Consider the following 23,657-nt stretch of genomic DNA (forward strand, 5'->3'; position numbering starts at 1 on the left):
TCGCCCTGCCATTGTAATATAATTCTGATAAAAGAAAAATGGTCAGGACCTCATGAAATGCTTAAACTGTGGAGCTCAAGCTAATGGCGGAGTGAGCAGTGTTTCACTGTATATCATGTAAATATATGTATTATCAACAGAATGAACCTTTAGCCTGATAAATTTCTAAAATTTATTATTCAGAGGGGAGTTCACTAAAACTTTACTGACTGAATAGCGAACACTGCACGGATGTGCAGGCTGATTTTGGTCGGTCGCAAAGGCAAAATCACTTGCCACCAGACTACCAAAAGTTGGAAATTTAACTTAAAACGACACAAATACCATTGAACTTGGCCAAATGATATTGGCATATGTGCCAAAAAACATGTTATTGGCATTACTTCCATTCCCTGGCAGAATGTCAGCACATTCTGATATCAACGTCATAAGGCAATGCATATAGTAGAAATGTCTATAAACGTCTGCAGTGTGCATTCTGGCCACAATGGCACACCTAGTTTCAAAATGGCCAAAGCTCTTGGATCATTATTGCACTTGATGTGCCATTATAGCCAGAAGGCACATCACAGATGTATATCAATCTCTCATTTATATTTCTTCTCATGACTTTTATACTTGTTTCTTAACTGACCACGATTTCTGCTGTTCTCAACTCCTATGGATTCATTTAACCCTTATCATGCTGGTCATGATTGATTCTGCCTTTGCGACCAGTGTAGATCATGATCTGCAGGCTGATCATGATCTGCACTGTTCACCATTTAGTCAGTATATTGTTGGTATTAAAGTACCCCTTCTATCAGTTAATGGTACTGTCCAAATTGAAAGATGGACAAGTTCATTATAGAAATTTAGCAGGGTAAGGGTTAAAACAAAATATCATGAACCTGACATTAAGCTAGCATGATTTTTCATAATTTAACCTCTTACTTCAACATAGTATATAAGCACTTTACCTCAGTTTTTTCTGCAGATATTGGTTCTGTTTTTCCAGCTCTCTAATTTTACTTGCAAGTTTTGCTTCCAGTCTTCCCAAACCCTCTTCTGAGCTAAACTCACTTACTGCACCTACAGCATGTTGAAGACATGTACATAAGAATAAGATATACCAATATATACAGTTATTACATGACCTCTGATATAAAGCACAACTCGATAGTTTTTGCTCTTGATATACTTATATATGCTGACACATGCTGACTGGGCTATTAAGTCCAAAATTTAAAAAGATTACTGAAAATTAATTTCTGATATCATGTAATAAAACACTGATTGAGCGGCCTGTCAGTCAATAATCAAAACTATTGGCCTCTTTTCTTTGTACATCAGGAAATAGTTTTGACTTAAGACCAGCATGCGATTCTTGACTATAACTTATTTCCAAAAAAAAGTTTTAACAAATGTTGGCACAAACCTTTAAATTTCTAATTCAAACCAACCTAAATTATTTACTTTCATGTCAAATTGAAAACTTCAATTCTCATCAGATCATTATCTATTTTAGAAATGGGCTAACATCAGAGGAGATCTTATTTTAGTTCAATAAATGCAACGTTTGAATGACACTTTCTTTGCTAAACCGATCTTTCAAAATATTGTCCGCCTGATTTTAATGCCCGCCCACTAAGCTCAATGTGGATCGCAGGGTCGCAAGTTCCAGTCCTGGGCGAGGCGTATGCTCTCCTTGATGATTTGATAAAAGATATTGTCTGAAATCATTCATTCTGCACCACTGATTAATGTGGGGAAGTTGGCAGTTTCTTGCTGAGAACAGGTTTGTACTGTTAACGAATCAAAGAACACTGGATAGGTTAACTGCCCGCCCTTAGATAACTGAAATACTGTTGAAAAACAGCATTAACTCCAAAACAACCAACCAACCTGATTTTAATGACAAAAACATAAAAAAAAATTTGTTTGAAATATTTAATACAATAATGATTGTATACCGTCAGTGTTGAAGGCTAGGTATACAAGTGCAAGAACTGGGAAAGCTCCAAATACAACCAGAAACATCAGTATATTCCTCTTCAACCGAATCATTTTTCTTTTTCACCAGTTATCTAATTAACTGTAAGAAAAGGACAAAAAGTCATTTTATTGATTTATAAAGATACTAAATTATCAAATGTTATCTTCCAAAAAACTATTATCTGACTGATTTTAACTGGATAATCAAGTGTATATTGCACATCTGTTCACCCATTGGACAACCCTCAAACTTCCTCTTTCCTGAAACTGACCTAAAATAATTTTTTTTTTCAGAATATAGGGTTGAAAAAAGTGAAGTACATTATGTGAGCAATACGGTAGTGTATCTAGCATGGGATGCATTATGACAATTAGTATGTTGCCACTGCGGCATGCACACCCACCATTATGAAAATTTAGGTGTGATAGGAGGAAAATATTTTGCTAACTTTATCATTTATTTAAGAAATAATTTATAGCAAACAAGAGCTGTCTCCATAGGATGACACATGCCCCCGATGGCACTTTAAATGAGTAGTTATGGCCGATGTTAGAGTTTAGGACCTGTGTCACACATTCATGCGTAGTTATTTTAAAATCCATGCATGGATGACAAAGATATGGACCGGACACGCCCATCAATGCTCATGATCATAAGAAAGATGCATATGTTTATACACCACTTGAGATGTCATGGACTTGTATAGACTCGTAAAACTCAATGGCACAGGAGCTGTGGCTGTAAAGGCACAGCAGCTGTGATTGTGAGGGCCGCAGACCCATTTTTTTTGGCAAGCTGCAATAATGGTGCTACGGTTCAATGGCTCAAACACAACATTTCATTTTGAGACGTAGTGCAGACAATATCAAACTGGTCTTAACTGGAACCTGTCTGTTCGTTTGCTACATGTTTAACTGTATCAGTTATAAATTTTATGCAACTTTTAATACTAAGTCTTGTTTGCAAGGGAAATGTAGTATAAATATCTGTTATGCCTATGAGACACTGCAAAATACCAGCAACATAATATTATGTTAATAGAATTTCATGAGACATTAATAAACTCTAAAATTTAAAAGCTTAAACAGAACACAGAAACCTTGTTAGGTGAGAAAACATTATACACTCAAGGAATTTAAACCCCTCATCCATATTTCAATTCATTCTTGCAGCATGCATTTAAGTATACCTTTATGTTCACATAATCATTTTTCATTAATGTATCTGATTCCTTATGGTGGTTCATTTTGTGATACTTGAAGCATAAGCAGTGTAGTGATTCAAGGCTTCTGGTCAACCAGGAGCCCGGTTAGCGCAGTTGGTAGAGCATCTGACTTGCAAGCAGGGGTCGTAGGTTTGAGTCCTACACTGGGTAGATGATTTTCACACCAAAATACAACATTGGCAATGAGGTAAATTGGAAAGTGCGGGCTACAGTGGCCAGTTTATGTAGAGCATGTGGTATGCAGGGGCTAACTCTGTTGGAAGCTGAACAGTTGACGTCCCGCTCTGCAATGCCACTGTAAAGAAGGCTACGTGGCCGGTCATATAGAGCATCAGGGCACAAGACAACTTTTGGGGACAGGTACCCATACCATCAGGAAGGGGAATTTTTCGTTGTTTTAAGACAAAAAGGGGAAGTTTTTAGCCATATATATGTTACTACTTTTCACACTTATTAATACTGTTTGCAATCATTTTTAACTAATTAACTATATTGCAGCAGTAACCTCCCATAGAGGCGCTATAATATTACTTGAAAGAGAGTTCATATCTAGTTGTGATCAGGGGATTTTTTTTCCTGGAAAGGGGAAAAACACATATTATTTTATGAGGGGAATTGGGCCTATATTCGGCCCCAAAAAACGGCCAAACGAGTGCCCTGAGCATGTGGTATTTGCAGAGGCTATACTCTGTTGGAAGCTGAACAATTGATGCCTCGCTCTATGGTTCCACGATAAGGTTTAAGCCTTCAAAATCAAAGTGAGTAGGAGTGTAGGGATTCAAGGCTTCTGGTCAACCAGGAGCCCGGTTAGCTCAGTTGGAAGAGCACCTGACTTGCAAGCAGAGGTCGTAGGTTCGAGTCCTACACTTGGTAGATAAATTTCATACCAAAATACAACAGCAGGTTGGACTATAACATCAGCAGCTCAGGTTCAACTCACAGCCGAGATCCAGACAAATCGTGAGCATACTCTTTTAGAGTGAGGCAATTATTGAAGTCAATGATGATCAGGGCACACATGGAATAAGTTCCTCCATCCATTCCAGGAGGGTTCTTTGGCAAACTGCTCTTTTTTAAACATAAACATTTCTAAAAACCTTGTAGGTTAGGCTAGCACTTGTGATTTTGAAATTTAAAAATTGACTGCAAAAACCTAACTTGTCACAGAGACAAATATTCAAACAACAAACCAGAGAGACAGCATTTTCCATGTATATACTGAAAATAAACAATGGGACGACATGAAACAGATGCCTTCACGACCCAATGCTCAACTACTTCATTGCCAAAGAAACAAAATAGATCATAAACTGAAAGACATAAAACTGATATATATCAGGGACATATATTGATATTGATACCTCCGAAATTGCTTTATCCGAAACTGTTACATATACAATTAATTCATCACAAATACTACAGGGCATATTGATAAAGTATACATGGCCAGTAATATTCATTTAAGAAAATTAGACTGTTTCCACGAGAAAATATAATCATTTATTCTAGTGTTCATTGTATTTTTGCGAAATCAAATATTTTTACAGCTGAATACTCTTAACCATAAGGAGTCATATTCCGTAGTATAGGATTTTTTGTTACATGTCTTTTAATTAGCTGAGGCGATCCGTTCATCCAATCAGCGAGCTCGTAGTATATAGAGGTTCGGTCGAATAGGCAAGATGGCAGCTGCCGCAACCCAGGGGAGGTTGGACCGATTAATTCAAGAATTAAGGGATCAGTATTCAAAGGCAGTCAGAAACAATCCTGACACAGTAGCACAGATAGAATCCGCTGTCAGAATTTTGTCATTTCTTGTCGCAGGTATCTTGTATTTACTCTCAAAACGGTTTAATCACGACCACTTTCGGTTTAATAGGAGAGATCGCCATTACGTCACGCATAAATACCTGTTTATCTGGTGGTGGGTAAAACAAATGTTTTTACACCGTTTGTGTATGGGATCTGAATTTTTAATAACTTTTTCGCTCATTTATGGATTTTAAAAATTAAAAAAGTTTTGGAATGCTTAGGATTTTCATATTTTCCCATTTAAATATCTTTTTAAAATGAATATCCGTTTGAAATGACATAAGATTTTAATAGCGGCGTAGCGATCCTCCAAACATTTTGAAAAAACACTGTAAGTTAAGCGTTCATAATTAATCCATTTAATTTCGAATTTATAATCAAAAGTAATCAATAAATTGCTTGTTTTATACACTTTCCATTGATCAAAAAATTATTGATATTATTTGTGTTTTAAGAAAGTTTAAGCCGTTAGAAAAACATCACTGTTTGCAAAAAACATGGACGCTCGGCGTCGGCCCACCCGGTCTTTGTCTTATCAGTTCTAAAAATAGAAAATACATTGGATTTGTTTACAAACACGATCACTCCTATAGAGGCCTACTTCGTTAACTAGTGTCCTAGATCTTGACATTTAAAGAAATTCAATAGATGTTTATATTGCTGCTGAATCTGAATGGCTATAAGCACATTTTAACCCTTGCAAAAGACAAAGCAATATACCATGAAAAGTCAAGGGGCTGTTCTAGTCCAAATAAATAAATTATAGGACAAACATTTCGGGACAGCGTTATAACTTGACAGTCTCCGTCCCGTCACGTCCAAACTTATTCTGCATATTTCTGTTAGGAAATCCCAAATGAAATCAGTTGGGAATGTTTTCTGGTACTGGAATTTATAATGATCCTCTGATAATGAATTTATGTTGACATTAAAGCATAAAATTACCTCACTAACACTTTATGAATTTATATTTTGTGTTTTGTTTCAGCAATTTAGTGTCATCAGCAGTCTGCTGTGTATTGAAACTGGTGTCAGGGTGTATCTCCTCGCACCTTTCACATCATATTTTCAATGATTTAGGTCTTTTATAATTATGAGTTATATATATTCAAGCCTTTTGAAGTTTCTACATGAATATTAATTTTCATGACTTTTTAAAAAAAAATTGTCTTTGTTTTCCTTACTTTAAAATGCAGATATGGGTAAGGCTTAGAGGGATGACAACTATAAAATATCAAGATAATAAAATATGTCATCCCGATAAGCCAAATGAATAAGGCTAGGGGCTGTGCAAGCTTTAACTTAAATTGTCATGACTATCTTACACTTCTAAAATCCAGATGTCATATAAAAGACAAACATTATATAGACAGTCTAGAAAAACATAATTGAAAACGAAGTTACAAACAACTCTAAATGCTTTTAAACAGTGAAGTATAAATAGAATCTCTGAAGACAGTTATTGATTGGAATCATATGGATGATAACTTAGTACAGGCATCTTTTACAGAGAGCTTAAGGACAACTCTCTCCAAATATTTACAAACATTTTGCAATATTTATAAACATGCTGGCTCTGATGAGTATATGCTGTACATATTAAGCCCTATGTCGTATCCAGTCAGATTCAGACCTTGAGTCTCCGTGGCATCAGGGATTCTTATATGCCTGTTTTGGAAAAACAGGACATATATAACAGCGCGTGTGTCTGTCCATTCATCTGTCTGTCCGTCTATGTTTCCTTTGGTCAGTCCTCCATAATATGTGTTCAGGTAATAGCTTCTTAGGGCCCCAAATTATCATTCTAAAATTGGTAAATAATACAGTCTGAAAGGCCTGCCTTTTGCTGTAATTTCTTTTAATTATTGAGCACAATATTGAAGCTTAATTGTATAAAGTGACAAAGGGCATTATGGAGTGCTAATATTCTTGTATTTTTTCAGGTCGTTTTGAAAATGGAGAAATTCTGTCAGAACTGATATATTCTGCTTCCAACCTCATTGTCTTCATCAATGATAATGTCTTCAAATCTGCTTCAAAATATGTTTCCAAAGTTGTGGTAAGATTTTTTTTATATTATACAACTTCTCCTTAAGTTAGTGGACACACAATAATGTTCTGCAGCTGTGATCACTGCAGTTACACTTGTATAAGTATTTATAGCGAAGAGTGATATACAGTAAAAAATATGAAAACCGGACAAAGCCTAAAGTGCAGTTTTCAGATGATTTCAGGTTTTCAGAGGATTTTGCACAAATTTCTGAGAGGATTTATATATGTATATTCTTATTCATTTCATCTGACCATATTATGTTCAATGTCTTTTTTTTTCTTCTCAAATTCTGCATTGTATCTCTCTGTTGTATATCAAAACTTAATCATTTTTAACAGAAAAACATCACTTAAAATGATACTTTATAATGAAAAGAATGTTTCTCTTATCTTGGATACATAAATATACTAGCTCTCATCGATATTTAAAAACTAATAAGAATATATATCTTTTTCATATTCCGAAAAATGTAATTTTATGAAAAATCACTTTTTGATTAAAAGATACTGACTGAATAGCAAACAGTGCAGACTTTGATCAGACTGCTCTGATGTGCAGGCTGATCATGATCTACACTGGTCCAAAAGGCAGAATCAGTCATGTCCAGCATGATAAGGGTTAAGATGAAACAGAAGTAGTTTTTCAGACTGTTTTATATACATTTGTATTTACAGGACATTACAAAAGAAAGGATTAAAAAATTGTTGACTGTCCTAGAATACACAGAAGTTTTTCTGGAAATGGCTGCTAAAAAGAAATGGGGAACAAAAGGTGCTTGGGTGGTCATCACTGTCATACAAATTACAAAGTAATTCCATTTGTCAAATCAGTTATAACATAGACTGTATCTCTTAGTCTTGACTGGTTGTCTTATTTCTGGGGTATCTAGCCTATGCTGGAGTGTTCCAGCCCTTGTGAACAGTATGTGTGTGTGTGTTCTGGTTAAATGTCTTTCCCAACAATTTTTCAGTCATATAATAAACGACGGTGTCTACTTGCAACAGTGAGCACAATGCCCAACTTTATAGTGCTGCCTCACTGGAATATCATGTCGTAGACACATGGCATGATACCTCACCCAGTCACATTATACTGACACCAGACTGACCAGTCCTAGCACTATCCTCTTAATGCTGAGCGCCAAGCTAGGAAGCTACTAGTACCATTTTTTATGTCTTTGGTATGACGCGGCCGGGGATCGAACCTACGACCTCACGCACTCGAAGCGGACGCTCTACCGCTAGGCGGTCGTCTTGTAAACAGTAAAATCAGATTGCCTTTTTTGGAAAATTTTAGCAAGCATTTTTCTTGTAGTGTACGAAATCTCTCCTCATTGACCTCTTTAATGCAGTTTGAAATTCCCAAAAGTAAAACAATTACTTGTATTGTATTTTTAGTCAAACAGTACACTCATTTATATATACATTAAGCAGATAATTTTCATGCATTTGATTTGATCCACAATATATTTATCTAAATGAACTATATACCTAAACACTTAACAGAGGTACATTTTATAGCTGATATCATTTTCATTGAAATAAAAATAGTTCTTAAAACATGTAATACATACTGTTTTTCAGAACTGTGTTAAGGTTTTATTTGCTTGTGAAGTTAGATGGAGGCATTGGCAGCACACCATCTATACAGCCTGTAGACCGGGAAATCCTGAAGACATCACAAGAGGAGGAACATGATGTAATGTTTTATATTGTTAATGTTATTGACATATACTTTTGTGTGGGCTCTTAGATCTGGCCTTGTCCGCCAGTCTGTCAGTCAAAATTTGTGTCCTGCATTTCTCAAAAACTATTTGACCTTAAGTGATCAAACCTCACAGAATTGTTATTCAGCATGTGAAGTTGTGTACCAGGTGTTATAATTGGAATATAATATAATAATATAATTTCACACAGCCATACCAGAGTTATGGCCCTTGACTTATTTGGGACACAAGTGTCCTAGTGACACACATTTAGTTCAGTTTACTTTTCTTATTTGCTTTTGTTATGCCCCCCTTCGAAGAAGGAGGGGTCTACGTGTACATATTGTTTTGCAGATGTCTGTCTGTCAGTATGTAGACCAATCCATTTCCGGATGATAACTCAAGAATGCTTGGGCCTAGGATCATGAAAGTTGATAGGGAGGTTGATCATGGCCAGCAGATTACCCCTATTGATTTTGAGGTTAGTAGATAAAAGGTCAAGGTCACAGTGACCTGGAACAGTTAAACAGTTTCCGGATGTGAACTCAAAAACGCTGTGGCCTACGATCATGAGTGTTGATAGGGAAGTTGGTCATGACCAGCAGATGACCCCTATTGATTTTGAGATCAGTAGATCAAAGGTCAAAGTCACAGTGACGTGGAACAGTTAAATGGTTTCTGGATGTTAACTCAAGAACGCTTGGGCCTAGGATCATGAAAGTTGATAGAGAGGTTGGTCTTGAGCTGCAGATGACCCCTATTGATTTTGAGATCAGTAGGTCAAAGGTCAGGGTAACAGTGACCCGGAACAGTTAAACTGTTTCCGGATGATAACTCAAAAATGCTTTGGCCTAGGATCATGAAAATTTATAGGGAGGTTAATCATGATCAGCAGATGACCCCTACTGTTTTTGAGGTCAGAAAATCAAAGGTCAAGGTCACAGTGACCTGGAACAGTTAAATGGTTTCCGGATGATAACTTGAGAATACTTGGGCCTAGGATCATGAAAGTTCATACGGAAGTTGGTCATGATCAGCAGATGACCACTATTTATTTTGAGATCAGTAGGTCAAAGGTCAGTGTAACAGTGACCTGGATCAGTTAAATGGTCCCTGGATGATAACTCAGAAACGCTTGGGCCTAGGATCATGAAAGTCGATAGGGAGGTTGGTCATGACCAGCAGATGACCTGTATTGATCTTGAGGTCAGTATGCCAAAGGTCAAGCTAACAGTGACCGGGAACAGTTAAAAGGTTTCGGGATGATAACTTAGGGAATGCTTGGGCTTAGGATCATGAAACTTAATATGGAGGTTGATCATGACCGACCAGCAGATGACCCCTATCGATTTTGAGGTCAAAGGTCAAGGTCACATTGACCCAGAACAGTAGAACTTTTGTGTACAGTGATCAAAGAATTTCTGTTTGTTATGCAATTACTGAATGCATCAAGGGGGCATTTCATGTTCTATAAACTCTTGTTTTTATAATAGATGATGTGAAATCACTAATATTTGTGATGGACTGCAAGTAATTTGTGTAGATTTCATGGATGCGTTGATCCACAAAATTAATTCCCTATGGACAAACACAATACCCATTCATTATATCTTCAAAAGTTTAAATCCACAAATTCATATCACCACAAAATAGCTGTTTTGGGCACAACCACAAAATTTAACTTCCACAAATTAAATTATGTCACAGTACTTCTGACTATTATTGCTATTTGGTAGTTGTCACATTTACTTTAACAAGGTAACATGTCCCTTGCAAGACTTAGATGCTCTAGCTCAAAGTTCAAGGTTACATTTAGGCTCTGATCTATATGTTTTAATGTCAAAGTTTCATTGCTGAGATGACCCGCACTTCTATGTTCTGACATCACACAGTGGGTGCATCTGTGTATGTTGAGCACATTGGATGATTTTTATGTACAATGAAATGATAATGTACCGAAAGAAACTGCTGAACTATTTCAGAACCTAGAGGATGCCTGGGATGAGGAGGCAGCTTACAGTGCCCAGGAGAAGACATTTACTTTGGAGAGTTCTGGTAGACAAGTACGCACACTACAAGCATGTAAATATGCCCTTAGATCTCCATTCAGTACTGTACATCATTCTTGAAATAATGTCTGGTATGGTTGACAAAAGCATTTGTTTCATGTTTACATACACATGCTTCATTCTAACATATATATGTGTCTTCCATGTTTACATGTGTTTCATTTCCTTTTAGATTGTTAAACAAAATACTCCTTTTAGAAAACGATGTTTATTTTATTTTAAGATACAAAATCTTAGAAAAATATTATTAAGAGAGAATATTAAAAGCTTATACTGTTATACTTAAGCCAGTCTGACTGTCAAAAACTGATTTTTGTGAAGAGTTTAGTTTGATTTGGAACATTTCAGCTGGGCAGAATGGTATGAGAACATGGGGAGTTCCAGAGTCTGGCACTCAATCTCCTCAAAACAACATACTAAACAGGAAAAGGAAATTGTTGAACCAGTCAGCATCGAAGCTTACCAAACAGAGAAAATGGGCAGAGGGTTTACATATTGCAAGACCACTTGCACACTGTATCCTTTCTTACACCTGTTAACCAAAACCCTGGTTATTAGCAACAAACTCACTTTTTGTGCCCCCCCATGAGTGGTGGGGGCATATAGATTTGCTCTTGTCCGTCCGTCATGCCTTCTGAGAATGTTGTGTCGTGCCTAGCTCCAAAAGTATTTGACATAGAGTCACAAAACTTTACAGGAATGTTGGTCAGCATGTATAGTTGTGCACCTGGGGTTTCGCGTCCGGATTCTTTCAGTCGTGAAGGAGTAATGGCCCCTGACTTTGTAAAAATGAGTCATTTTAGTGTTGTGTCGTGCCTAGCTCCAAAAGTATTTGACGTAGAGTCACAAAACTTTACAAGAATGTTGGTCAGCATGTGTAGTTGTGCAGCTGGGGTTTCGCGTCTGGATTCATTCAGTCATGTAGGATTTATGGCCCCTGACTTAGTAAAAAATTGGTCATTTTAATGTTGCGTCGCGTGTAGCTCCAAAAGTATTTGACCTAGAGTCACCAAAGTTTCCAGGAATGTTGGTCAGCATGTGCAGTTGTGCACCTGGGGTTTCGCGTCCGGATTCATTTAGTCGTGTAGGAGTTATGGCCCCTGACTTAGTTAAAAATTGGTCATTTTAATGTTGTGTCGCGCGTAGCTCCAAAAGTATTTGACCTAGAGTCACCAAAGTTTACAGGAATGTTGGTCAGCATGTGCAGTTGTGCACCTGGGGTTTCGCATCCGGATTCGTTCTGTATTGTAGGAGTTACGGCCCCTGACTTAGGAAAAGATTGTCATTTTAATGTTGTGTCGCGTGTAGCTCTGAAAATATTTTACCTACAGTCATTATTTCACTACACAAGACCAGACTTCTTGTCCAGACTTACTAAAAAAAAAAAGTTTGTGAAACATGTATGTTAAAATGTACTTGACCTAGAATCATAAAACATTAGAGGATTGTTTTATAGCCTATGAAGTGTTCTCTATAGGATTTTACTCAGCTAGGCCAGAGTTATGGCCAACTAAGTGAAAAATACACATGAGGTTCTTAAAAGTTTGTGTTGCAAACACCTTAAAAATTGTTTAACCTGAGTCATTAAACAGTGGCAGGAGTGGGGGCACCTATGGACACACATCTAGTTCTTTTTAGCTCGACTTTTCGAAGAAAATGTAGAGCTATTGCACTCGCGGTGGCGTTGCCGTTGCTGTTGGTTAAAGTTTTTGATAAAGTCAAATATCTCTGTTACTATCAAAGCTATTGACTTGAAACTTAAAATAAGTATTTACTATCAGAGTCTACACCAGGAGAAATAACCCCCATAACTCTGATTTGAATTTTGACAGAATTATGCCCCTTTTTAGCTCATCTGATTTTTTGAAAAAAAATGATGAGTTATTGTCATCACTTGAGCGGTTGTCGGCGTCGGCGTCGGCGTCGGCGTTGCCTGGTTAAGTTTTATGTTTAGGTCAGCTTTTCTCCTAAACTATCAAAGCTATTGCTTTGAAACTTGGAATACTTGTTCACCATCATAAGCTGACCCTGTATAGCAAGAAACATAACTCCATCTTGCTTTTTGCAAGATTTATGGCCCCTTTTGTACTTAGAAAATATCAGATTTCTTGGTTAAGTTTTATGTTTAGGTCAACTTTTCTCCTAAACTATCAAAGCTTTTGCTTTGAAACTTGGAATACTTGTTCACCATCATAAGCAGACCCTGTACATCAAGAAACATAACTCCATCTTGCTTTTTGCAAGAATTATTGCCCCTTTTGGACTTAGAAAATCAGTTTTCTTGGTTAAGTTTTATGTTTAGGTCAGCTTTTATCCTAAACTATCAAAGTTATTCCTTTAAAACTTGCAACACTTGTTCACCATCATAAGCTGACCCTGTACAGCAAGAAACATAACTCCATCCTGCTTTTTGCAAGATTTATGGCCCCTTTTGGACTTAGAAAATATCAGATTTCTTGGTTAAGTTTTATGTTTAGGTCAACTTTTTCTCTTAAACTATCAAAGCTATTGCTTTAAAACTTGCAACTCTTCTTCACCATCATAAGCTGACCCTGTACAGCAAGCAACATAACTCCATCCTGCTTTTTGCAATAATTATTGCCCCTTTTGGACTTAGAAAAATGGTTGAATATTATGTTTAAGTCAACTTTTCTCATAAACTATCAAAGCTATTGCTTTAAAACTTGCAACAGTTTTTTACCATCATAAGTGGACACTGTACATCAAGAAACATAACTCTATCCTGCTTTTTGCAAGAGTGATGGCCCTTTTTAGACTTAGAAAATCATGGGTAGGACAATATTTCTATTACACAAAAAAAATCAGATGAGCGTCAGCACCCGCAAGGCGGTGCTCTTGTTATATGCCTGTTTGGAAAACGGGACGTATTATGGGAATGCCCCTGGCGGGCGAGATGGCGGGCGGGCGGCCGGCGTCCACAGACTTTGTCCGGAGCATATTTTCTACATGCATGAAGGGATTTTGATGAAACTTGGCACAGTTGTTCACCATCATGAGACGGAGTGTCATGCGCAAAAGCCAGGTCCCTAGGTCTAAGGTCAAGGTCACACTTAGAGGTCAAATTCAAGAATGACTTTGTCCGGAGCATATCTTCTTCATGCATGGAGGGATTTTGATGAAAGTTGGCACAATTGTTCATCATCATGAGACGGAGTGTCCTGCGCAAGAACCAGGTCCCTAGGTCTAAGGTCAAGGTCACACTTAGAGGTCAAAGGATACAAGAAAGAAAACTTTGTCAGGAGCATATCTTCTTCATGCATGGAGGGATTTTGATAAAACTTGGCACAAATGTTCACCACCACAAGGCGGAGTGTTGTGCGCAAGAACCAGGTCCCTAGGTCTAAGGTCAAGGTCACACTTAGAGGTCAAGGGATACAAGAATGAAAACCTTGTCTGGAGCATTTCTTCTTCATGCATAGAGGGATTTTGATATAACTTTGCACAAATGTTCACCACCACGAGGCAGAGTGTCATGCGCAAGAACCAGGTCCCTAGGTCAAAGGTCAAGGTCACACTTAGAGGCCAAAGGTCAGATACAAGAATGACTTCGTCCGAAGCATTTCTTCTTCATGCATGGAGGGATTTTGATGTAACTTGGCACAATTATACACCATCATGAGACGAAGTGTCATGCGCAGTTCCCTTCTTTAGAATTACTTCCCTTTGTTGTTACTATAAATAGCTTATATTGTAACTTTTTCATTACTAGTCGTAGGGAAAAATCGAGACCACTTTTCTGTAGTATAACATGCATGCTACATCCAAATATGAGGTGTATTTTGACCAATCTCTACCTGGTAAGGATTTTTTTTGTGGACTTACAATTTTTTTTTTGGATTTTTCTTTTTTTTTTTTTTTTTTTAAGATTTTCTCCCTTAGTTGTTACTATAAATAACTTAAATAACTTATATTGTAACTTTTTTATAATTGACCGTAGGGAAAAAACAAGACCACTTTTCTGTGGTACAACATAGATGTTACTTTCAAATTTTAGATGTATTTTAATGTATCTCTACCTGGTAAGGAGTTTTTTTGTGGTATTAGAAAATCAAATGACTTACAATGATTACTAAACAACCACAAAATTAAAATTCCATTTGCAAATACAGGTGCTAGAGTAAAGAAATTTGCTGTGACGGGCGTATATTGTGACATTCTGGCACTCTTGTTAACTTAGAACTTTTGGTTAAAGTTTTTGATAAAGTGAAATATCTCTGTTACTATCAAAGCTATTGACTTGAAACTAAAACAGTTATTTACTATCAAAGTCTACACCAGGAGAAACAATCCCCACAACTCTGATTTGAATTTTAACAGAATTATGCCCCTTTTTAACTTAGAATTTTTGTCTAAAGTTTTTGATAAAGTCAAATATCTCTGTTACTATCAAAGCTATTGACTTGAAACTTAAAATACTTATTTACTATCAAAGTCTACACCAGGAGAAACAATCCCCGTAACACTGAATTGAATTTTGACAGAATTATGCCCCTTTTTAACTTAGAAATTTTGTTAAAATTTTTGATAAAATCAAATATCTCTGTTACTATTAAAGCTTTTGACTTGAAACTCAAAATAGTTATTTACTATAAAAATCTACACCAGGAGACACAATTCCTATAACTTTGGTTTGAATTTTGACAGAATTATGCACCTTTTTAACTTAGAATTTTTAGTTAAAGTTTTTGATAAAGTCAAATATCTCTGTTACTATCAAAACTTTTGACTTGAAACTTAAAATGCTTATTTACCATCATAGTCTACACCAGGAGAAACAATCCCCATAACTCTGATTAGAATTTTGACAGAATTATGCCCCTTTTAACTTAGATTTTTTTGTTAAAATTTTTGATAAAGTCAAGTATCTCTGTTACTATTAAAGCTTTTGACTTGAAACTCGAAATAGTTATTTACTATCAAAGTCTACAACAGGAAACACAATTCTCATAACTATAATTTGAATTTTAACAGAGTTATGCCCCTTTTTAACTTGGATTTTTTTTTTACTGGCAAAGCTCAAATTCAGAGTCAAGCACTGAGAAAAGTCGAGCGCGCTGTCTTGCGGACAGCTCTTGTTAAAAACTGAAGTTCTTTTAAAAGATCAAATGCTTTTTAGCTCGACTATACGAAGTATAAGGAGAGCTATCCTACTTGCCGCGGCGTCGGCGTCTTTCCGTGTCCCCACCTTGGTTAAAGTTTTGGTGCACTTTCTCTTTTTTCAACTTATCTCTGTAATTACTTGATGGATTTGATTCAAACTTGAAATACTTATTCCTCATCATCATCCACATCATCTGACCTAGGGCCATAACTCTGGCACCAATATTTCATGAATTATCCCCATTTTTCACTTAGATTTTCAGGTTAAAGTTTTGATGCACTTTCACTCCATCTCTGTTATTACTGAATGGATTTGATTCAAACTTAAAATAGTTGTTCAACATCATCACCCACATCATATGACACAAGGTGCATAACTCTGGCACCATTTTTTCATGAATTATTCCCCCTTTTTACTTAGAATTTCAGGTTAAAATTTTGGTGCACTTTTACTCTACCTCTGTTATTACTGAATGGATTTGATTCAAACTTAAAATAGTTGTTCAGCATCATCACCCACATCATATGACACAAGATGCATAACTTTGGCATAATTTTTCATGAATTGTTCCCCTTTTTACTTAGAATTTCAGGTTAAAGTTTTATGCACTTTCATTCTATCTCTGTTATTACTGAATGGATCTGATTCAAACTTAAACAATTGTTCAACATCATTACCCTTATCATATGACACAAGGTGCATAACTCTGGCACCAATTTTTCATGAATTATTTCCCCTTTTTACTTAGAATTTTAAGTTACAGTGTTTGATGCCTTTTCACTCTGTCTCTGTTATTACTGAATGGATTTGATTCAAACTTAAAATAGTTGTTCAACATCATCACCCACACTATATAACACAAGCTGCATAACTCTGGCACCAATATTTAATAAATTATGCCCCTTTTGCTTAAGATATACTTATATAGTGTTTTGATACATTTTATCTTTACCTCTCTTATTACTTTAAGTTGATATTTTTGACATAGACTCAGGCTATTGTGCAATATCTTCATCCACAATTGGAGTCATTAAACACTCCAGTGACAGCTCTAGTTTCCTCAGATGTGCCCAGTTTCACTATCCAGCATCATAATAGTCGAGCGCGCTGTCTCCTGTGACAGCTCTTGTTATATATAGGATCTTGATAAATATGAAAACATGGATGGACATGAAAACTTAATTTCATCAGTCAGGGGTGTAACTGTTTTAAGTTATGTAACCTATTTCAGTTGCTTTTTCAAGCATTTTATAACCTGTATTAGTTATAAAATATAGTTAACTCAGGTAAGTTATTCAAAACAAGTCTTTTTGCTGTTCTCACAAAGTGACCTTTAATGTGAAATTAGTGGTTAATCAAATTCTCTTTTAGCCTAATCTTGACCTGATAAGCATAATAGGATGTTAAGAGTTTTATAGCTTTAAAACCTTTGCGTAAAACTTTATCAGCCTTGCTTAAAAATTTTACTGCATAGCTGGAAAGATAAAAGTTCAAGGATTCAGAAGGTAATTGCATTAGTCTCATTCAAAATGAGGAATTGGCACAGGAGAGCTTTGTAATATTTTATGATAACTGAAACAAGTTATGAAAGTACATGTATAAGCAATAACTCAAATGGGTTATAAACTGCGATAACTTGAAATAGTTACACGCCTGACTGTTCATGGGCATGATATTTCATGGTTTATGGGAATATGAACTAATGGACTCCACATATTGAACATAAGATAAATGTGACCAAAACTTGTTCATTGGGAAAAAATTCTGTGGATTGACTCAACCACAAGATCAAAAAGAAAATAATCCTGTCAAATATCTATGATCTTACAGTATTTCATTATGACTCCAGATCTTGAATTAAAATTATTTATCTTAATTAACCACTAGTAATCAGCATGTACATATCAGGACTTGATTCCTGGAAACCATGGTTACTGGCATGTGGGATGGATATAACCAGGTTGGTTTTTATCTTAAGTAATGCATTGTTTATTAGCTCATCGAATGGCAGTGCACATGTATTGAGACAGAGTTGCCTTGTGCATTTGGCAGACTTGGTAGTATTCAGATGAGTTTTCCATTAAGATGTTTTGTATTTTGCAATGAAAAGGCAAAAAAAAATGTGCATAGTAAAATGTTTGTTTTATTATTGTGTTACCTCTTTTGAAAGGGCCAAGCATTTTGAGTTTTGAAACACTTGCTCAGTACATATTTTACTTACTAAATGATTTCCTTCAGTAACAGGCATCAGATAGGTGTGCAGTCAGAGTCTATGCTTTAGCTAGCTGGCAGCTCAGCAACCAGCCTTATTGGAAAGGTGCTAAGTGGTTAGGGTCACAGTCTTTGCCCCTTGCAGATGTGGGTTCGAAGTCTGGCATAGGGTGTAGAATTCTTCCATGTGAGGAAGCTACTTAATATCCAAATGGCTTATCATAAGGTTAATGGTTCTATCCAGGTATGCACAGAAAATATACTTTCCAGTGAACCCAAGTTCTTCCTCTGCTGTGAAAAGCAGGAAATGCTTCACATAATCTTTACTTGTCAAGCACCTCTCTTCATTTCCCTCCTTAAAGGAAAATGCTCCCAATGTGATTCTTAATTTAAGTTATTCTGTTCCTGAGGCAGATGCCTAAACCACAATAGTCATTGTAACAGAGTTCAGTGATGCAAATGAATGGGAAGAATTTTACTGCAGGTTTGTAAATACATGTTTAAATTTATTAGATGCATTTTTTTCCAGTATGTGTTTGATGGGGGAATCAAAAGATTTAAATCCAAAGGAGAAAGCAGAGCTGAAGAGACGCAGCTTGATGCTCTTGTATTATCTGATGAGGTCACCATTCTATGATAAATACACAAAGTGAGTATGAAAAGATGCAGCTTGTCTATGCTGCTATAGAGTTTATTATTACTGTAAAAGCAGAAATTTTCATGAGGGTTTAATTTTCGCTGTATTCGCGAGGCCGTACTTCTTGCAAAAATTCATCCTCGCATAAATATCCACCATTAGTATACTTCAAGTATGATACCATTTTTACAATTTTGTGAATATTCAACCTGGCAAACATACTCAGTATTTGAAATTCGTGATATTTGACCCGACGAAAATATGTGCTTTTACAGTATATGAATTTGAGGCTGAAAGAGGTTTCTTTTGATTTGATTTGGGTTTTACAGTGCACCAACACAGTATAGGTTACATGGGGCCAAACAGGACTAAATATTTTGTTTTCACATCTCATTTACATCGAAATAAAAACATGAGGTATGGAATCAAAACTTTTGTACCTGCTGGAATCACAGAGATACAACAAAAGCAAGGGTTCAGATGCTATTTGTTGCCTACGATCATGCAAGGGTAAGACAGTGGTTCCAAGTCTTTTCATACACAGATTGTCCCAATACCACATGGGGCGAAAGTGTTTCTGCTCAATAACTGAAGAATGCTTTGGCCTACAGTCATCAAACTATTAGGATGATTGCCTATGGTCAGAAGGTGAACCCCTAATTAGGTCAAAGGTCAAAACTACATCGACATTGAGATTCACTCAGTAACTGAAGAAGACTTCAGTCTACATCTGTCAAACTGTCTAAAATGATTGCCTATGATCAATAGATTACCCCTATTATTTTTGGGGTCAGTAAGCCTGTAGTCAAGGTGAACAACTAAAGAAGACTTTGAGGTATTGTCACAAAACTTCATAAGATGATAGCCTGTAGTCAGGAGATAATGCTGGCAGTCTTCATGGTTACCTGTAATTAGTAGATGACTTCTGTGGGTATTGAGGTCAAAGGTCAAGTCAAAAACATACAAATTTACATACCAAATTGCTTGTGACAAACCATCATTGGGGTCTTGTGTGTTTTACAGACAACTTATTTTCGACTTAGAAAAAAACTTTTAGTACATCTTCTACACTGTCATTACACAGCTCTTGTTATACAGTAGTCAGTATCTTCTAAGACAAGGCTTTTTAACCCTTAGCCTGCTAAATTTCTAAAATGGAATGGTCCGTCATTCAATTTGGACAGTACAATTTATTATTCGAAGGGGTGTTCAATGAAAATTTACTGACTGAAAAGCGAACTGTACAGACCATGATCAGCCTGCATGGACATGCAGGCTGATTTTGTTCTGCACAGGTCGCAAAGGCAAAATCACTTGCCGCTAACAGGCTAAAGGTTAATAATATTATGTTTTGAAGTATTTTTCTCAATTTATTTCAGGATGCGATTCATGGCAGTGTTTAGATTTATTGCTCAGTATGTGCCATTGTCAGGTTTCATTATCAGTAAGTATATTATTGCATACTTGTCGTGCCAAGTACTAGTATGAGACTCCTTCTAGTCTTACACAATTTTATTATCGTCAGTCTTCCAATTTGGACAGTACCATTAACTGTTAAAAATGGGTGCTTAACAAAATGATACTGAATGAATTGGGAACAGTGCAGATCATGATCAGACAGCATGGATGTGCAGGCTGATAATAATCTTCACTGGTCGCAAAGGCAGAATCAGTCATTTCCAGCATGATAAGCGTTAAATATGTTTGTGATATGGAATTGCTTGTCTACATATGCCAATTTCTGGCTGCATAAAAAATATCACAAAGAATTGCTGTCAATCAAGAGCATAAGACATTCAGATGTCCTCCTGGTGAACTTGATAGGTAAAGCACAAGACAGGAGGTCGTGAGTTTGACGTTGGTGATGGTCAAAAATTGACTTTTTGTTTGTTATTTCTACTTGTCTTAGCAGCCCTTTGTCTTAAGCAGAAAAAGTATTTTGTTAATTTAACTGTTTATAAGTGTTTTGCACAAAAAAGGGAAAATACACTTGTTGTTTTTGCTAAGCCTGCTTGACAATTCTAGTTTGACTTGTGCACATGTAGCATTTAACCTTTGTTGGCTTTCAGTGTCGTAACTTCATTTTAGCATCATTTTTAGCACAGAATATATATCTATCATTGTCAATAGGGAAAACTTCCTATTTGGGAAAAAATTTAGGTTTTTTCCCTACTTCCCAAATGGAAAACTTAATAGGAAATATAGTAACTTGCTTTGTGTTCAGGTAAACAAAATCGCTATTTTTAACTTCTTTCTTTCAAAAGGCCCTGCATGTTCTTATGCACTGGCCTTATTGTAATGTTGCTTTCCGAATGGGAAATAACTATATTTAATATCAAGTCAGGAAATATTGAAAGTCCCATAGATTGTTTCTCTTAATCTGGAGGTTTCTCCACTGATTTAAGGCTTTATTTACAAGGATTCGTTTTGTTTTTAGGACCATTGTTGGAATACCTACCCACATGGCAACGGATGTACTTCTATGTGTGGACGTCATAAAAACTGGGAAAAAAAATGATTGCAACTCTTATTCTCTGGAAGAGCAAAGCAATTTATAGCTGTTTAAGGGTTGATGTGCCTCTGTTCTTTGTACAGATGAGGATACAAATCTGTTTTGCATCATTTTGAAGGCTTCTCTGTGATTTCATTGTTGCATCATACTGTGTGAGTGGAAGAGTGTTTGCTACTGAAAAATCATTTACTTTAAAATTTCTTGGTTTTGCCCAAAACAACTATAAAGGTTGAGATATGTTTGTAGATTTCGACTTTTCAAAATTAATAAATGAATGAAAATTTTCCTGTTTCCCTGGGATTGAATTTTTTGGATAGGCTCAACTATGAAATCCATGAAAATTAGTGGCCCTTGAAAATTAATGGCCCATGCCCATGAAAATTAATGATTTGACAGTATCAGTGCAATGAGTATAAAATACACATGGTTGTGTCTGCGAGTGTGTATGGCTAATATTACTTTATAAGTAATGGTTGTAACTAATTTTATTGATGATTATGTAAATTATGTAAGCTAAACAAATGTTCTTTACTTTATTGACCAATGTACGAAGTACAAAGTTTTTTGTTTATGTAGCTTTCTCATTTTGCACTAATGTTTCTGAAACTCCTCAAGAGTCTTAATTATGATAAGATTTACATTGCGGCAAACTAAAAAAATCTGTGGTCCTGTATCGTAAATGAAGCACATGAAAGAACTCTCGGGTTTAAGTTGGTAGTTGTGCATTCACCTTATATTGTTAGCTGTCCAAAGCTTTAGCAGGTTGCCATAGATCATGTTATTTTCATAGCCATTAAATTTTATGGTTTCAGCCAGTACAGCTGTTTAGTAGAAACATACATCAATGGAATACAAATTTAAAGATAACGTTGTTTGTTTTTTTTCATTTGTATGGATGTAATCTAGTAAATAGACTTGACCACAACATTCATTCAAATTGGACCACTCAAAAAGTAATAATTTCATATCAAATCATAAATAACTGTAACTTTATCTACGTAAGAAAAAGTGTATCTGTGTAATTATTCAAGATGTATCTATCTTCTCACTGTACAGATTTTGAAATCCAATTAAAAAGACATTGTAGTCTATTACTTAACCGCAGCATGAATGTACTGTAACTGTATACATGCATTTGTATATACATGAACAGTCAAGACAAGAGACAGTACTTTTGCACTGTAGTGATGATTCATGTGGTTTAATTGTATAATCATTTCACCTTGCTGTACACCATCAGCACTACAGTGAAACCAACCACAGCAGCCACCTGTCTTAAGCAGCCAGAATGTGCTGCTCCCTTAGCAGGCTGCTGAATACAGGTTTTACTGTCCCATTCTTTGCACCAGTATCACTGTATATGTGAGATATCTACTTATATTTTTTCCAACATACACATAAGAAAACGACATGTCCTTTTTAAGCCTTTTATATTTTTCATGCACAATTGACTTTCTTGGATTTTACATTTTATTCTAGATGTTTTGATATTAAAGAATAAGGACCTGTTTTGACAATCACAAGTGATTTCTTGTGCATTTAGTGTAAATGAAATGGTTAATAAATGTGATATTAAGCTTGAGTTTGTTTAATATCACTCTGTTATGTCCCTGAAGTGTGTAATGCACGGTTTTATGTACCAGTGTAGCCATGTTTTTTTAAACAATGCCAAAGATTGCACTGAAACTTTACACAAATATTTTCCATAACGGAATGGTGTGTTATGTATGCGAGTCAGCTCTGTTGCGTATAGGACAAGGTCATTTTGCACTTGTCAGTAGCTACATGTTGTGTGTTTCTAAAACATTTTGCAGAAGAATGTATAGAAGAACTTGACACGTACACTTGTGTCACTTTCTTACATATATGCCAAATATATATTAGTTGGTTTTTTTTGTATAATTTTTAAATGTTTGCTTTCATAATGACTAAAACATTCTCGGTGTCTTTCCAAAGGTCTGTATTTGAGTCAAAGTCATGATCATTGACATTTTATTACCCTTGTCATTTTTATACGCCCGTTTGAAAAACGGGACGTATTATGGGAACGCCCCTGGCGGGCGGATGGGCGGTTGGGCGGGCGGGCGGGCGGGCGGCGTCCACAGACCTTGTCCGGAGCATATCTTCTACATGCATGGAGGGATTTTGATGAAACTTGGCACAGTTGTTCACCATCATGAGACGGAGTGTCATGCGCAAGAACCAGGTCCCTAGGTCTAAGGTCAAGGTCACACTTAGAGGTCAAAGGTCAAATTCAAGAATGACTTTGTCCGGAGCATATCTTCTTCATGTATGGAGGGATTTTGATGAAAGTTGGCACAATTGTTCATCATCAT

At 36.1% G+C, this 23,657-nt stretch overlaps 2 protein-coding genes across 3 annotated transcripts in view; one reads left to right on the forward strand and one right to left on the reverse strand.

Annotated features, from left to right (window-relative positions):
* The window catches only part of LOC123535606 (xylosyl- and glucuronyltransferase LARGE2s-like), a 32,690-nt gene extending 27,903 nt beyond the window's left edge, over window positions 1-4,787 (reverse strand). The window contains exons 1-3 of one of the 2 annotated variants that reach the window (XM_045318320.2): window positions 4,562-4,787; window positions 1,953-2,074; window positions 960-1,071 (exon numbers count right to left, since the gene is read on the reverse strand). In XM_045318320.2, coding sequence (XP_045174255.2) covers window positions 960-1,071; window positions 1,953-2,046 — 206 coding nt within the window. In that variant the 5' untranslated portion in view covers window positions 2,047-2,074; window positions 4,562-4,787. The remainder of the gene's footprint in view (window positions 1-959; window positions 1,072-1,952; window positions 2,075-4,561) is intronic. The other variant, XM_045318321.2, reaches the window with a different exon arrangement.
* A 68-nt stretch (window positions 4,788-4,855) lies between these two features.
* Window positions 4,856-22,903, forward strand: LOC123535607 (peroxisomal membrane protein PEX16-like). Its single transcript, XM_045318323.2, has 10 exons — window positions 4,856-5,024; window positions 6,956-7,071; window positions 7,740-7,873; window positions 8,649-8,763; window positions 10,753-10,852; window positions 11,188-11,355; window positions 17,849-17,921; window positions 18,702-18,821; window positions 20,189-20,253; window positions 21,247-22,903. Exons 1-10 carry the CDS (start codon window positions 4,883-4,885, stop codon window positions 21,306-21,308), a joined length of 1,095 nt encoding a protein of 364 aa, XP_045174258.2. The 5' UTR covers window positions 4,856-4,882; the 3' UTR covers window positions 21,309-22,903.
* Window positions 22,904-23,657: the final 754 nt, after the last annotated feature.

The sequence above is a fragment of the Mercenaria mercenaria genome, chromosome 17 (genome assembly GCF_021730395.1).
Source record: "Mercenaria mercenaria strain notata chromosome 17, MADL_Memer_1, whole genome shotgun sequence".
Taxonomy (NCBI): domain Eukaryota; kingdom Metazoa; phylum Mollusca; class Bivalvia; order Venerida; family Veneridae; genus Mercenaria; species Mercenaria mercenaria.

Bases quoted from the DNA above. Each gene is read 5' to 3' on its own strand.
- LOC123535607 (XM_045318323.2), top strand. From the start codon at position 4,883: ATGGCAGCTGCCGCAACCCAGGGGAGGTTGGACCGATTAATTCAAGAA. The intron at 11,356-17,848 runs GTATCCTTTCTT...ATTAACCACTAG, and splicing joins TGCAAGACCACTTGCACACT to TAATCAGCATGTACATATCA. The intron at 18,822-20,188 runs GTGAGTATGAAA...AATTTATTTCAG, and splicing joins TTCTATGATAAATACACAAA to GATGCGATTCATGGCAGTGT.